General features: G+C 56.2%; 1 protein-coding gene across 2 annotated transcripts in view; it reads right to left on the bottom strand.

Moving 5' to 3' along the window:
• Positions 1-16064, bottom strand: part of CPT1A (carnitine palmitoyltransferase 1A) — a 43955-nt gene that overhangs the window by 13417 nt on the left and 14474 nt on the right. For both annotated transcript variants that reach the window (XM_053923912.1, XM_053923913.1), the window contains exons 4-13: positions 14690-14861; positions 13075-13176; positions 12094-12231; positions 11572-11649; positions 9737-9844; positions 8995-9082; positions 7794-7989; positions 5687-5875; positions 4984-5089; positions 162-278 (exon numbers count right to left, since the gene is read on the bottom strand). In XM_053923912.1, the coding sequence (XP_053779887.1) occupies positions 162-278; positions 4984-5089; positions 5687-5875; positions 7794-7989; positions 8995-9082; positions 9737-9844; positions 11572-11649; positions 12094-12231; positions 13075-13176; positions 14690-14861 (1294 nt within the window). The remainder of the gene's footprint in view (positions 1-161; positions 279-4983; positions 5090-5686; positions 5876-7793; positions 7990-8994; positions 9083-9736; positions 9845-11571; positions 11650-12093; positions 12232-13074; positions 13177-14689; positions 14862-16064) is intronic.

Below are 16064 nucleotides of genomic sequence, written 5' to 3'. Positions count from 1 at the left end.
AGGCAACGGGAGTGGCAGCCACTCCTGGCCCCAGCAAAAATCCCTTAGTAACAGGAACCTCAGTCTCCGTGGGCTTCAGCTGAGCTGTGAGCACGCAGGAAGAAGAGCTGGAGAAGAGCCCAGCCCACGGGACCCACACCTGGGTGGCAAGTGGGACTTACTTCCTCCGGGATGTCCCACTGCAGCCGGGTGGGGTACGGGATGTTCGGGTTGGTGTCCCCTTTGCAGTGTCCATCCTCCAAATAGCCCAGCTGAAAGCTGTCCGTGGACATGACGTACTGTCGGGGAGAGAGACAGAGATGGACAGAGACGACATTCCGGTTAGTGGTGTGACCTGAAACGTATTTGCCCCCCGCAAAGTAGCCAAGGCCTCGTTCTTCACAGAGCGATTGTTAGGACGTCAGAGCAGCCACTGTGGGTGCGTGCTGCCAGCATGCGGGGCACCGAGGTCCTGCGTGCGGCCGAGCCAGGACCTGCACGGGCACCAGCGTTCTCCTCACGTTGCAGAGCTGAGAGACAGGGCCGGAGAGGCGCCCCACCGCAGCAGGCCTGGACTTTGGAGCCAGGCCTCGGCAGACGGCATCTGACACCACCCCTCGAGTGAAGCTGCTCAGGGCCACCTCTGGGTCCCGGCTGCGGGCGGGTGTTCTCCGGGAGCCGCTCGTGGGATGCTCACACCTAGACTGTGAGGTCTACTGCATACCTGCGAACACTAGGCCTCGGGGAGCAAGGGGAAGCCAGCTGTCCGAGCTCCAGGGCGGCTGGAACACCCTCTTTCCACAACTTACTCCACGAGGCTTGCTGAGCACCTCCCGTGGACGGCAGCCCTGCCGAGCGCTGAGACCGAATGGTAAACCACAGACAAGAATTTCTGCCCTTCCTCAACCAGCAGAACACTGCCCCTGGCCCAGCAAGGCCAATCCTGGGTTCACACTCAGGACAAATCAACACGAATGTTCACGTAAACCCTGTGCACAAGTGGGCACAGAGGCAGCGCTTACCGCGGTCAGAAGTGGAACTGACCCAGACGTCCCTCAGGCGATGAACCGAGAAGTGTGGTCCTTCCACACAAAGGAACACTATTCGGCCATGAAGAGGGACGGGGCGGCTGCGAGGACTGTCAACGCACCCAGGGCGAGGCCAGGCGGGAAGACCCCGTACTGCGTGCTTCCGTTTCTGTGCAGCGGCCGGAGGCGGCAGGGCCAGAGCCAGAGGGGAGATTCGAAGCTGCCAGGGGCTGGGCCAGGCGGTTGGGGTGGGTCTGGGGGGCTGACAAGTGTCCTGGAATTGGTGCCGGGGGCTGCACGACCCCTGCGCATACACAAACCGCCCAACGGTGCACATCAGGAGGGGGAATTTTATGGTCTGTGAATTCTCTCAATAAAAAGTAATAAAAAAATCTTACCTCCTCTCACCTGCACTCCCCCCCTTTAGTTCATGTCCATGGGTCGTACATGTAAGTTCTTCGGCTTCTACATTTCCTACACTATTCTTACCCTCCCCCTGTCTATCTCCCACCTACTATTTATGCTTCTTATTCTCTGTACCTTTTTCCCTTCTCCCCCTCCCATTCCCGTTGATAACCCTCCATGTGATCTCCATTTCTGTGATTCTGTTCCTGTTCTAGTTGTTTGTTTAGTTCGTTTTTGTTCTTTTTAGGTTCAGTTGTTGATAGTTGTGAGTTTGTTGTCATTTTACTGTTCGTATTTTTGATCTTCTTTTTCTTAGAAAACTCCCTTTAACATATCTTATAATAAGGGCTTGGTGATGATAGAATCCTTTAACTTGACCTTATCTGGGAAGCACTTTATCTGCCCTTCCATTCTAAATGAAAGCTTTGCTGGATAGAGCAATCTTGGATGTAGGTCCTTGCCTTTCATGACATGGAATATTTCTTTCCAGCCCCTTCTTGCCTGCAAGGTATCTTTTGAGAAATCAGCTGACAGTCTCATGGGAAATCCTTTGTAGGTAACTGTCTCCTTTTCTCTTGCTGCTTCTAAGATTCTCTCCTTCTGCTTAATCTTGACTAATGTAATTATGATGTGCCTTGGTGTGTTCCTCCTTGGGTCCATCTTCTTTGGGACTCTCTGAGCTTCCTGGACTTCCTGGAAGTCTATTTCCTTTGCCAGACTGGGGAAGTTCTCCTTCATTATTTGTTCAAATAAGTTTTCAATTTCTTGCTCTTCCTCTTCTTCTGGTACCCCTATGATTCGGATGTTGGAATGTTTAAAGGTGTCCTGCAGATTCCTAAGCCTCTCCTCATTTTTGTGAATTTTTGCTTCTTCATTCTGTTCTGGTTGAATGTTTATTTCTTCCTTCTGCTCCAAAACGTTGATTTGAATCCCAGTTTCCTTCCCGTCACTGTTGGTTCCCTGTACATGTCCCTTTATCTCACTTAGCATAGCCTTCATTTTTTCTTATAATTTGCAACCATACTCAACCATTTCTGGGAGCATCCTGACTACCAGTGTTTTGAACTGTGCATCTGATCGGTTGGCGCTCTCTTCATCGCTTAGTTGTATTTTTTTCTGCGGCTTTGATCTATTATTTCATTTGGGCCTTTTTTTTTTTTGTCTTGGCGCCTGATACAGAATAAGGGGCGGGGCCTTAGGTGTTCACCAGGGCGGGGCAAACCCACGTGGCTGCGTCGTGACGCTGTACGTGGGGGAGGGTCCGAGAGGGAACAGTGCCGCTTGCTCTGCTCTCTGCTGGCTTTCAGTCGCTTCCCCCGCTGCCCACAAGCAAACTGGGACCTTGTGGTGCCAATTCCCGGGTGGATGGGTTCCTGTACATTCTGGGACCCTGTGGGTCTCTCCAACGAACTCTCCTGTGAGGCTGGGAGTCTCGCCCACTGCCGCTGCAACCCCCACAGGTGTTTTCAGTCAGAGGTTTGAGGCTTTATTTCCCCTGTGCTGGGACCCTGGGCTCCGGGTCTGTCTCGCTCCCCGGTTGCTCCTCCCGGTTTATCTGCACGCGAATGTGGGACCACCCAGTTCGCCAGCTGCTGCCTCACCGGGTCCACCAGCTGCTGCCCGTCTCCGCCCCGCCTGCCGGTCTGGGTGAGTGTTTCTTCTTTAAATCCTTCCTGTCGGACTTCCAGACAGTTTGATTTTCTGTCAGTTCTGGTTGTTTTTTGTGTTTAAATTTGTTGTTGTCCTTCTTTTGGTTGTGCGAGGAGGCACAGCGTGTCTGCCTACGCCTCCATCTTGGACGGAAGTCCAATAAAAAATATTTAAAAGAATGGAGTCCCTGCATGCAGGGAGCCTCCCCTCCCGTGAGGGAGGTGAACAGTCCACCCGAGGTCAGTCGGTGACACTCAGGAGGTGAGGGACTCTGGGAGGGTGGGGGCGGGGCCCACACACACGTGCGGTCAAGGGCCACGCAGACAAGCCCCGAAGGGGGAGCTGCTGTGTCTGAGGTGCTCGGCGCTGGAGCCCAGCGTCCAGCACGTTTAAACATCGAGAACCCACTGAGAGCGAACAGGGTCCAACTCGGGTCACACGTGTCCCTGCTGTTGCCCGTTGGCACTCGGGACCCCTCCGACCCGGCACCGAGCCCCAGGACACAGGCTCAGCTCGGACTCACATGGGAGACTCTGGGCCCCGGCACTGTTCCTGGGGCCACAGGTCATTCTGTCGGCTGCGCCACGACTGTTAGATGTCACCACCTGTAACGGGTCACCCTGGTCTAGGACGAAGTCCCTGTGCCTGTCTTATCTGGAGCACCTAAGAAACAGCCCTGACCTCGTCACTCTGCGGTGACCTCCCTACTGTGAGGCAGGCACCCCCTCTGTACCAGAAACAGGTCTCAGGCACCTACGGCCCCGAGTCCCGAACGGACTATCGTGTTCTGGAAGGGGGTCTAAAGGGCCCTCTGGTCCTGCCCAGGGGGCTGGCAGTTTGATGGTTGCCGGCGTCCCAGCTGAGAGGAGCTCCAAGCCTCTGTTGGCACCTGCAAAGCCTGGCAGTGGCGAGGGGCCCTTTGGCACCTGGCTGCCTCGGCAGGTATTTGTCTCAGGACCACACCACTGTCTTAAAGACGGACCCCGTCGTTTTCCCCTTTTCCTGACAGAAAACCTCCCCAGGCTGAAGGAACGGCAGGTTACTTTTGCCAAGACTCCATCCAGAGGTTAAGACACTCGAGAGAAGTCAAGGAAGGGACAGCAGGGGCTCCTGACTGAGTCTTGAGAGACCGCTGGGGACAGGGACACTGAGAGGAAGCGGGGTCACATTAGGCGGCCGGTGGCAGGGGAGGAGTCTTCTGGGCAGAGACAGCAGGCACAAAGGCCCTGCCGGAGAAAGCAAGACACACTCTACAGTCTGTGTAGCCCTAGGGGAAAAAGTGGGCAGATACAGTCTTATAAAAAAGTGTCTAGCCCTGGCTGGCGTGGCTCAGTGGATTGAGCGCTGGCCTGTGAACCAAAGGGTCACTGGTTCGATTCCCAGTCAGGGCACAGGCCTGGGTTGCAGGCCAGGTCCCCAGTAGGGGGCGCATGAGCAGCAAGCACACACTGACGTTTCTTTCCCTCTCTTTCTCCTTCCCTTCCCCTCTCTCTAAAAATAAATAAGCGAAACTTAAAAAAAAAGAATGAAATAATGTGGTAATAGGCACGGTGCGTTTCTATGAACCAAGATTTTCAGACGCTTGTTTTTATCTGGCCTAAACTTGGCAGAGCAGGAAAACCTAGACACGGCAAAGGGGTGGCTTCTTTCAGAACACGCAGAGCTTCGGTTCTGCCCCGATGTCACTGCCACGTCAGTGCCTGCGCTCCATCAGGAGGTGGCACTACCCGTGTTTCCAGGTGAGGGACCTGATGCGGGGGAAGGGAAGCCACAAAGCCTCGGGGCCACGTTTTAACTTCACGTGCAGGGCTGACACACGCTGAAAACGCTCACCACAGAGTCAGACAAACACCAGGGCAGACAAATCCGCCCTGGTGTTTGGATTCCCCTCCTCACTGCAGGGAAACCTACGGAAACTCACCTCCCAGAGATGCCCCACGATGGGGGCGTCGGCCCAGGAGTGCTCAGCGTTCAGGCCCATCTTCCCGTTTTTGAAGACAATAAACGTGAACGACTTGTCAAACCACCTACAGGGAAACAAAAATGTTTGTGGATAAATGTTTAAAGAGTCAAAAGTAAACAAAAACTGTAACTGTGTTTCATTCTGGACGCGCTCCTGGACTTTGCACCCAGCGCCTGAACAGCTCCCAGGGGTTAGAAATCACGGGAGTGAAACGGAAGGCAAACGCTGGATGCAGGACACAGAGATAAGGACGGGACGGACAACAGGACACGTCGTCATAACGAACACGGCCATTGCGGAGCAAAGAGAGGCTACACGTGCTTGCACCCCCACCGGCCGGGCAGGCAGGACCCCACCCGACGGATACGCTGTAGGCCCGTCCCCATGTGCCACCTTCTCCCCCTGGGTTCCCGGCTCCCACACCGCACCAGCACCTCTGAACGCATGTGGTGGTGCATAGCGGGGATGGATCTCAGATGTTAGACTGTGTGTGTGAGAGAGACAGACAGACAGACAGACAGTTTGGGTGAGGGGGAGAAAATCAGCAGCTGTGTGTTTAGGCGGGCCTCATTCCCATGGGTACAGACCCCCGAGGCCAGTCAGCCACACGCAAGGTCCCTTCCGGGTTCACAGGCGCACAGCCGCCGCTTAGGGTTGGTACCTGTCGGAACACCTGCCGTGCAGCAGCGACTTGGCGTAGGTGTCCATCGAGGTCTCGGCGTCCTCCTTCCTGTAGCCCTGCTCCGAGTCGTCCAGCGTCACGAAGAACGCCGCCTTCTCCACGGCGTCCAGAGACTGCTTGTTCTTCCCGCGTGCAAAGTAGGCCTGGCGGCAGCGGGCCCAGGGCACTCTGGGGAGGGGGCGTGCACGGTTAGACCTGCGGTGGTCTGCGGATGTCGCCTTGCTTGTGAGGTTTGAAATGACACCGTTTTTCATAGTTGTCACGGGTTTTTAGGAACTTAAGGAAAAAGACCTGTTTTCGGACTGTCCCAAGGAAGTCACAGCCAGGGCGTGTGAGTGCTCCCCCAGGCCAGGCTCTGCTCTGAGCCTCCTCCGAGGACCAGCTCACTGATCTACGCTGCCCCGCCCACCTTCCAGATGAGGAAACTGAGGCACAGAGATGCGGTCACAGCTACTTTGTGGCAGAGAGGGATTCAAACCCATGCCAGTCTGCCTGAGTCCACTCTACAAATGACACAGGACTTCCCATGATGACGGACACCACACCCGGCAGCCAAGTTCAAGGGATTCTTTTCTGTCCCATCTTACGTGAGACACAGGGACCTGACGTGACACCTGCCTCCCCGGAGCCACCCCAGCCCCGGCTTCCTCTGACAGCCCCCGGCCCCTCCCTCGGGCCTCGCTGGGTCCTGTGCCCCTGCTCACCCTTCCAGTCCATGGTCATCCGGCCGGTGTCCCCCCCTCTTTTCTCCCTGAGGGCCTGGCCAAGGCGCCCGTGGTGCCAGCAGGCCCATAAACATGATGGGTCCCATCATGACCCGGCCGTGACCGTGGCCCTCCACAACAGGGGACGACGGAGGTGACAGAGTGACTACACACATGGGGTCCGCAGGCTCGGGCAGGTGACAAGCCAGAAACCATAGCAGCGTCGGTGTGAAGAGCTCGGGCAGCCCAGATGGACAGCGCCCCATGCAGGCAGCACCAGGGCTGGGCGCTCGCTGGCAGAATCCCGAGGAGGGAGCAGTAGCCGGTCCCCCCGCCCCCCGTGGAACCTGCGCCCCACACCACCTCCACCCAATTCACGGCTCTGCTGACACTCAGCACTGGGGACATTGGCTCATTCCCCAGGACACCCCTCCACTGTCCCTTCCTGCTGAGTCCATGCCCCAGCGGTGGCTGAACTCTCCCAGCTTCTCGGCCAAGCATCCCCTCCCGCTCACACTGCCTTATCCCATCCTCGCTCCACGAGGGCCCCATGTCCAGGAGCCCCAGGACCAGAGCAGTCCCGTAAACCAGCTCCAGCGCTGCAGCCTAGAATGGCCCCTTTAATGGCCCCAGTCACAGGGTAATGCTCGAATGCCATCAGGCCCGCTTCCTGACCCGCCCGCAGTTCCCCACCTCTGGGAGCCCCAGGCCGGGGCATCATCCGCTTCTCCGCAGAACGGTCTCACCCCCCACTCCTAACTGCTGTGCCTCAGTTGTCTGTCAGGGATGATGCTGTCCCCCAGCGATGCTAGGCAGTCTGAAGGCAGTGGGGCTTGTCACAACGAGGGGGCCGCCACTGGCACCCAGTGGTCAGGGCCAGGGGTGCGCGTCGTCAGTGCCCCAGTGCACAGGACAGGGACCCCCGAACAATTATCTGGTCCCTAGCATCTCAGAGCCAAGGCTGAGAACCCTCTCCTGAGCGCCTGAGCGGGCTGCGTCCCCTGGCCGACAAAGGCCTGTGAGCAACCCCCGGACGAGGCGGGAAACTAGCCCTGACACAGGCCTCAGTTGAAACTTGTTCTGTCGCCTAAATGAAACATGAGGCAGCCCGTGAAAAAGCCTGACTCCTTACTGCTCGGTCACGTGGCCTGGTAACTGCACACACATGCCCGCCTGTCACACTCAGATGGCCAAGGTGACCCGAAGGGGGGGTGGGACCTGCTCCCTCGGAACAAAGCCGAACCAACAAGGACCCTCGTCCCGTGCGGCACCCCCCAGGCCGCGGACACACGCCTCCCTCCAGACGGGCCTCTGGGACAGGAGAGAGCCCCGAGTTGCCCCCACGGTCCCAGACAAGGCCCCACCACAGAGGAGCCGCCCACCTTTCTCCCGCAGTGAGGGCTGCCAGCTTCGCCTCCCCAGCCTGCGGCTCCGACGGGTCGTCCAAAATCCTCTGCATCTGCTGCTCGATCTCCCGGGGCCTCAGCAGCCTGCCGTCGTGGTAGAGCCAGACCTTGAAGTAGCGTCCCTTGTGGAGCACGACGATGTGCTTGCTGTCCCTCACGTGCTGAATGGTGTCTGAAGGGGGGAGGGGACGGGACACAAAACCCACAGCACAGGTCAGAGGAGGGCGAGAAAGGCACCCGTTTCCAGCCATGCCCACTCCTCGCCCTGTACAACTCCTCGGCTCGCGCGTCCGCCGCCCCCGTCTGCAGAGGGTAAGCACAGGGTTGGAGCCGAGAGCTCTGGAGCCAGAGCAGCCTGACTTCCACGCTCGGCCATGCGAGAGACGTGTCAGCCTCGGCCCATGACTTAACCCCCCGAGCCTCCCCTTTCTCATCTGTGACACGGACCCCGCTGGGGTCACGGCCCTCAGGTGACGAGCAGGAGGAAGAGACAGTATCGTGTTCCTGGTCTTAAAGGAAAAGCCTTCAGCCGTGTGCCGCTGAGGACGTCGGCTGTGGACTTTATCACGTTGAGGTACATTCCTGCTGCTGTTACTCAGCACAGCACTGGAAGTCCCAGCCAGAGCAACTGGGCACGAGAAAGGAAAAGGCGCCAAGTGGGAGGGGAAGGAAGAAAACTGTCACTATTCACAGATGACGAGACTACACATAGAAAACCCTAAGCAGCGGCGTCCAACCTTTGGGCGTCTCTGGGCCGCACTGGAAGAGGAAGAGTTGTCTTGGGCCACACGTTGAATACCTTGCAACGCGTAATCACACAAAAAACTCATCATGTTTTAATTTACGATTTCGTGTTGGGCCACATTCGTGGCCATCCAGAGCTGTGTGAGGCCTGTGGGCTGCGGGCTGGACACCCTGCCCCAAGGACTCCACCCAAACGCTGTGAGAACCAATAAACAAATCAGTGTAAAGCGGCAGGATGCAAAAACCAGGTGCGTTTCCGTGCACTAACGACGAACTACCAGAAAGAGAAATTAAGAAAAAGACCCCGTTTACAACCGCGTCCAGAAGAACACGACTCCTAGGAATGCATCTCACCAGGGTGGTGAAGGTCGGGCCCTGAGACCACGCAGCATTGGAGAGAGGAACGCCCCGCCCACCCTTCCCCGGCACTCACCCGCTTCCTCTCCCGGGACCCGGGACGTGTTAAACATCCGCTCCCACTGCGCAGAGCAGAGCGGGACTGTGGATCCCAAAAGGAGAATCTGCAATAGAAAAGTGTGTCACACAAACAAAAACTCCACAGGGGAGAGCGGAGCCAGCTTAAACACCACACACAGGATGCTGAACCTGTGTTCTGAGCCCACGGCGTGGCTTAATCTTCCCCTAACTGGTGAAGAACAGCCGTTCGCTGGGGCGCGGGGCTTCCCGGGGACTGGCTGGAGCACACGGGGCACAGACTCCACGCTGTCACCTCCTGAGTAACACCCTCTAACCAGTCTGGTACCAACCAACACCTCAACCAAGGGCTATTTACACAAGGAGTGTCTTGTTCCTCTTGAGTGGTTCACCAGTATTTATCTTCCCTCACAGTAAACGAGAGTTTCTTCGAGAGGCAAGTCACAGAAGTGAGTGCATCAGACCCAGTAAAAAAAAGAGAGAGAAGCGGCCTGGAGTGACAGATCGGGGCAGATCGGGGCACCTGGTGGATGATGGGTGGGGAGGGGCGCAGCAAGGGACAGGGGACGGGGCGGCCGAGGCACAGAGGCGCCGGGGAGGGAGCTCGGAGGGGTGGCTGCGTCCGCGCCCGGGAGTGTGCTGACAGGCCTACGGCAGAACTCGCCAACTGTGCAGCGAAACAGACCCCAGCGAGGCTGGCTCTGGAAGAATGTGTTTGGAAAAGCGGCCAGTGTGCTCACCGGCTTGAGCTCCTCCCGGTCCAGCTTGCGCCTGTACAGCAGGATGGCGTGGATGGCGTTGCCCGCCCTGGCGGCCTGGATGTGCGTGGGCGTCACGTACAGCAGGTCCTGCAACGGGAGGCGGGTCAGCGCGGGCAGACAGGCTGACTGGGCACGTGAGGGGGTGGGGGGCGTTGGCCGCGCTAAGTCAGCCACGCGCGCCCAAAGCCTCCCCTGCGCTGCTGGAAAAGAAATCGTCATTTCCCTTCCCGCACTTTGCCAGTTTTGCTTCATTTTATGGATTTGAAAGAAACATCGATTGGTTGTTCCACTTACTGATGCACTCACTGGTTGAGTCTTACGTGTGCCCGGACCGGGGATTGAACCCGCAACCTTGGCGTATCAGAACAACACTCTAACCCGCTGAGCTACCCAGCTGGGGCACAAATTTTATTTTGTTCATATTCTATAAGAACACAAAACTCCAAGTAATTTTGGGGCTAGTAAAGGTAACAGTATATTTTTAAATAATTTTAAATGAATATAATCCAAATTGAAAAAATGAATGGAGTGCTCTGTCCCAAATACCCTCGCAGAATGCATAAAAAGAAAACCAGAATCAATCAGGCGGTTAGGAAGTTTCCTGCGTGAGAAGCAGCCAAAGGAGAAAGCGACCTTTTGTATCGAGTGCTCAGGTGCCTGTAACTTCCTAACCCAGACACATTTCTACATGCCATTTTCCACTACTGGGAGAGAAGGCCGCGGGACACGGGTCTGCCTGGACCGAGAGAGCGTGTCCCCGCCAGCGTGGGAAGGGCAGGGCCGCGGCGGGCAGCTCCCCCTCCAAGAGCCCCGGGCGCCAGGCCCACGGCTGTGCCGTCAGTCTTAGAGTTTCTGGTGGGGACAAAGCTAAAAGAAAAAGAAGAGAAAAATTTAACAAGGAGAAAAAGCAGAGGGAAAGAACTAACAATAAAGAGAAATAGAGGGAAAAAAAAATAAAAGGAGGTAAAGAACAAAAGGGGGTCCAGGCCAGGGAGCTTGGTTGGTTTAGCAATGTCCTCGAACACCAAGGTGCAGGGTTCAGTCCCCGGTCAAGGCGTGTGCAAGCACCAGCCACGAATGCACTCACCAAGAGGACAACAAACTGATGTTTCTCTCTCTCTCTCTCAAATCCATTAAAAAAAAAAAAAAAAAGAGCCCTGGCTGGTGTGGCTCAGCGGGTTGGGTGTCGCCCCACAAACCTAAAGGCCACCGATTCAATTCCCTAGTCAGGGCACACGCCTGGGTTGCAGAATTGGTCCCCTGTTGGGGCACATGTGAGAGGCAACCAATTGACGTTTCTCTTCTCTTTCCCCTTCCCTTTCCCATCTCTCTAAAAATAAAGAAATAAATCTTTTAAAAAAAAAGAATAGAAAGGGAAAGAGAAAGAATTTGACTCACCAGTACTTAACGCCCTGGAAGCCACACTGAGGGGCTTCTAACAAAATAGTGACATGTGCCCCACCAGGCCACCAATGTCACAACAGACCAGACATGTGGAAATGACACGTGACAAGTGACTCCGTGGTGTCTTAGGGAGCGGGACAAAGCTCAGTGTGCAGGCAGGTGGGCCAACGCTGGCCGACACGCTATCCCTGAGCCCTTCACGCCACGGTCACACCGTGCTTACGCAGCGCTGTTAGGAAAGCAGGCGGGGACACCCACTCTGGTCGGGAGGAATGCCGGAATACCACAGGGGCATTTTTGTGAGCCACATTCTCTGGCGGCAGTGTGGTGCCCTTGAAGCCTTGGGCAGGGGGAGCAAGGCGGGGCGGGGGGGGGGCTCTGGAGCTTCCCCAGGCCACCCAGAGACTCACCATGGCGTAGTAGTTGCTGTTCACCATCAGCGGCCCCCGGCCCCGGAGGTAGATGTACTCCTCCCACCAGTCGCTCACCTGGAGGTGCAAACACAGGAGCTCAGCGAGACCCACACGGCCCGGGGGCGGGGGGGGGGGGGGGGGGGGGGGGGGGGCGGCGCACTGCATGCGACCAAACGGGGAGTGGAAAGCGGGCTTTGCTTAAGTCGGGACGCATAGCCAGCAGGGAGGTCACCTGCATTTTACAGTTGGTTAAAAAAAAAAGACCAGATCGAGAAGAGTGATCGGCAGCTGACTGCTGACGTTTCTTAATGATCAAAACCATCCCAGATGGCGCCGGCCCCACTCCTGGCCCCGCTGGTTTCGTCTGGGTCACAGGTAGCACCTCTCTTCCACGTCAGCTGCTCCTCAAAACCTCAACTCCCGCCACCACCGGGTCCCCCGCCAGCGTCCCCTCTCGTGGGCTGGTCGGTACCCTCACCCACACAGTTCCGTCGAGAAGAACGGTGCGTGTGCACTTACGTAATTGGTTGCCCACCAGGACTTTAACTTCAGGTACCACTGTAACTTGGGCCCGAGGCTGACAGCAAAGTCTTCGGCGAGAGCCGTCATCCGCTTGAAGTCGGCTTCCTTCATAAGAGGCCTCACCGACTCCAGATACTGGGGTTAACGAGAGACAGCAAGCCAAGTTAAAACGCACAGTGTCCTTAGGAAAAAATTAAAAACTCGCATATTGAAGACATGTGGAAGTCTTCCCCCGCTTGGTTTTGCTGGCCCCCACACCAATGCTACCTGATGTTCTGGGCGACTGATAATTAAACACTTAAACCTTTTCATCCTAATTGGCCGACACCCCCCCCCTCAATCCTGCATCACCAGAGAAGCACCTAAGTGACATCTAGCCAAACAAGGTCCCAGTTAGTGAACAAAGCACTTTCAGGGGCATCCCTTATCGGGCCTGTGACAAGGGCTCCATGCTCACCTCGGCTGAGATGACCTGCAATGAGCGATGACACAGGGGGAAGCTGGCAGGGGACAGGGACCACCGTGCCACCAGGCCAAGGCCAGGTCCCCAGGTCCAGGGTTTTCACAACGCTGTGAATGGACTTACTACCACAGAACTGTCCCCTTTCCAACGGCTAACGGGGTCACTTTGATGTGACGGGTATATTAGCCCCGTTTAAAACAATCAGTGAAGGAACCCCGCAAAAGCACTGAATGGGACCCTTGGCGTGAATGTGGATGGCAGGTGGTTATACCTCAACGAAGCTGTCTAAAAAACTGGCCAAGTGGCCTCTCTATCAAATACGATGCCTTTTACAGAAGCGCCTTCGATGTGCTCATACACTGGGGAAATGACCTCCTGGGACAGCCCCCCAGGTGCCTCTGGGAGCTCCTCGTCCAAGTGACGGCCAGTTAACTGACAACCGTCTTTAAGCCTCAATCCCACGGACGACTGGCATTTCCGAGTGGGCGCCACCGAGGGTACGTGGCCACACCCACCCTGGTCACTGTGTCTTTCACGGTGGGGACAGGCAGGCGCGGCAGAGACGTCTGGAAGCTGTACAGCATGGGTTTGCGGCCAGAAAAGATCTTGACCATACCCTGGAAAAAAAGGTACATTAAAAAAGTTGAGACCTCTGGCCAGGGCCTCCTCGGGCACCCTGACACGGTGGTCTGACTGCCCTTCTGCACGAGGGCCAAGTTCACCCATCTCCTTCTGCGGGGCTCGTGGTGCAGGATTGGCTCAAGGCTCTGAGCCGAGGTGCCTGGACCTCAAGCCAATCCCAGAAGCAGTGCGGCCCTTCGGTCATTGTCCAGCCTTGTGGACAGCACATCTGCCCGCCATCAGCCCTCGCTTTTGGCTGCAGTGATCTGAACTTGGTGCAATGACCCATCTTCTCACGCTGCCCAGACCTCAGTGGAACTTCTAGGGCTCAAGAGGTGTGTGTGTGTGGCGGGGGAGAGTGATTCTCGATGATGAGGAGCGCTGGGACCCAGGGGGACATCAGCCCTGAGTGTCACCTGAGGGAGCGTCACTTGCTGGGTAAGGCGTGGGAGACCACCTCCGTCTGCATCTGTTCTGCGTGTTCTGTTCTGCCTCTCTGGAAACCAGGAAACTTAATCCAAGCACCAGCGGAAGTCGGTTTGGGAAAGACCGATGGGCAGGGTGTGCGGTGGGCTCGAGCACAGGAGTGCCTGCCAGACCTCTGCCGCTAGCGGGCCCCCGGGGGTTGGGAAGGCGGCGATGAGCCGGCAGACAGAGCCAGCACGGGCTGAAATAGGCACAAGCAACCTCGCACACGGCACATGAGTGACTCTCGGGAGGCCTGGCCGGACCGGTCAGCAGGTAAACCACTTCACCCTGACTTCAAGTTAGAAAAGCTACAAAGGCGCTGGCTGGGATGCTCAGTGGGTTAGAGCATCTTCCTGATATACCAAGGTTGCGGGTTTGATCCCCTGTCAGGCCCATACAAGAATCAACCAATGAATGCATCAATAAGTGGAACAACACATCAATGCTTCTCTTTTACCCTCTCACCTCCCCCCCAAAGAAAATCAAGTAAAAAAAATGTTTTAAAGAAAAGCTACAAAGAGTGAACAGGTGGCACTTTTACTTCAGGATGACCAGGAGGACCGATCTAATGGACACTCACATAAAATGTTCAGATCTCCCAAACATCACAAAAGAACAATATCCTTTGGCCCAAACTTCTGAGTCACGGTGAGTCCATCCCCTCCAGCAAGTAGAGGTCAGCTCCCAGGTCATCAAAAGGTCCTGTGAGGGTCCCCACGAGACTCTAGGCTAAGTGAGATGGGCCAGACACAGAAGGACAAACAGCCCCATCTCCCGGCTCTGTGGGATCTGAATCGCCCAAGTCACAGACCAGCAAACAGAGCGGGGGCCACTCGGGGCTGGAGATGGCAGGTGTGAAGAGTCCAGGATACAAAGTCTCACGCCCGTGAAGTAAACAAGTCCCGGAGACCCACTGCGCAGTGTGGGGCCCAAGACTGAAGGGGAAGCGGGGACATGAGGAAACACAGAGGCACTGTGGGGGCCTCCCTAAAGCTGCTAGAAAACCGCCCACCAGCTCGGCCCTGAGCGTGCGCTCATTACCATCCAGATCTTGGTGGCGCGGCTCATCTTGCCGTACTCGGCGAACATCCAGCCGTGATAGGACAGCAGCACCTTCAGGGAGTAGCGCATGGTGAAGATCAGGGCCACCCACAGGCCTGTGCCGAACAGCACGCCGCTGACCACGTGCTTCGTCTGGCTGGACATGCAGCCCCTACCGAGACAACGAGACAAGCGGGGAACACGTGAGCGGCAGGAGGGGCTGCGGGGACCACCAGGCGCCACACACCACGGCGGCCTCCTATGGACACCGACGACACGGCAGCCCCGCACAAGCAACCGGGGACCAGAGTCGGGCCGATGAGAGAGGACATGCATCTCAGTCCCACCGTGGAGACTCGGGCAGTTGTCTTCTCTCCTGGACGAGGACCAGCCCCGTCTGGGTCTGTGATCCTCCAAACGAGCCGAGGCTGATTTGTGTAACGGGGGAGATGCACGATGGTCTCCGGGGTCTCGGGAAGATGACAACAGTGACATGGGAGGCTGTGGCCTGCCCCGGGATGAAGGCGCCCGGCCGTCCCCATCCTATCCCTTATCCTGTGTCTCAAAGGTCCCTTTGGATGTCACCGTTACTCACACAGAACCCAGACCACTCGGCTAAACTATGACCCCACTGTTCCCGCAAGCGAGCTTGGTTTGGGTGGAGGCTGGAACACTCACTGTGCGTACACAGAGAAACTGGTCGTACAAAATGATCTTTTAAATGACGAAGACAGCATGTTTTCTCTGCCGAGGAAACCGATCTGTTTCACGGCAAGGACGAGGCTTGAGGAGAGAGAGGGCCATTCACACGTCTTTGTGGTTTTGCCTTTCGTGTCAGTTGTTTGGAGAATGGCAAGACATTTACAAAATAAAAACTAAGTGTGCTTCAAATCACTAAAACAACCAATATGCAACGTGAAGGTATCTCCAACATTTGGAAACCATCAATATAACATTTTATAATAAAGTGGCATAGAAATACCTCTTCAAGGTCAAATGCGTTTGCTTCAAAACATAGCTTTCTAGCCCTTGCTAGGGTGGCTCAGGGAATGGAGTGCCAGCCTGCGAATCAAAGGGTCGGTGGTTCGATTCCCAGTCAGGGCACATGCCTGGGCTATGGGCCAGGTCCCTAGTAGGGGGAGCGTGAGAGGCAACCACACATTGACATTTCTCCCCCTCTTTCTCTCTCCCTTCCCGTCTCTCTAAAAATAAATAAATAAAATCTTTAAAAAAAACCCAAACACATCTTTCTAGAACCTGTCAAACCTTGAGTTCAAGTTGAATTGTGGTCTCTACTCGAAACCTATACATTCTTCCATGATCTCATCCTCGCGCAAACTTAGGTGTAGGGGAGTAAGAACCCGGCTCTGAGATG

This window comes from Desmodus rotundus, chromosome 5 (genome assembly GCF_022682495.2).
Source record: "Desmodus rotundus isolate HL8 chromosome 5, HLdesRot8A.1, whole genome shotgun sequence".
Taxonomy (NCBI): Eukaryota; Metazoa; Chordata; class Mammalia; order Chiroptera; family Phyllostomidae; genus Desmodus; species Desmodus rotundus.
This window is presented reverse-complemented; position numbering and strand designations above follow the sequence as displayed.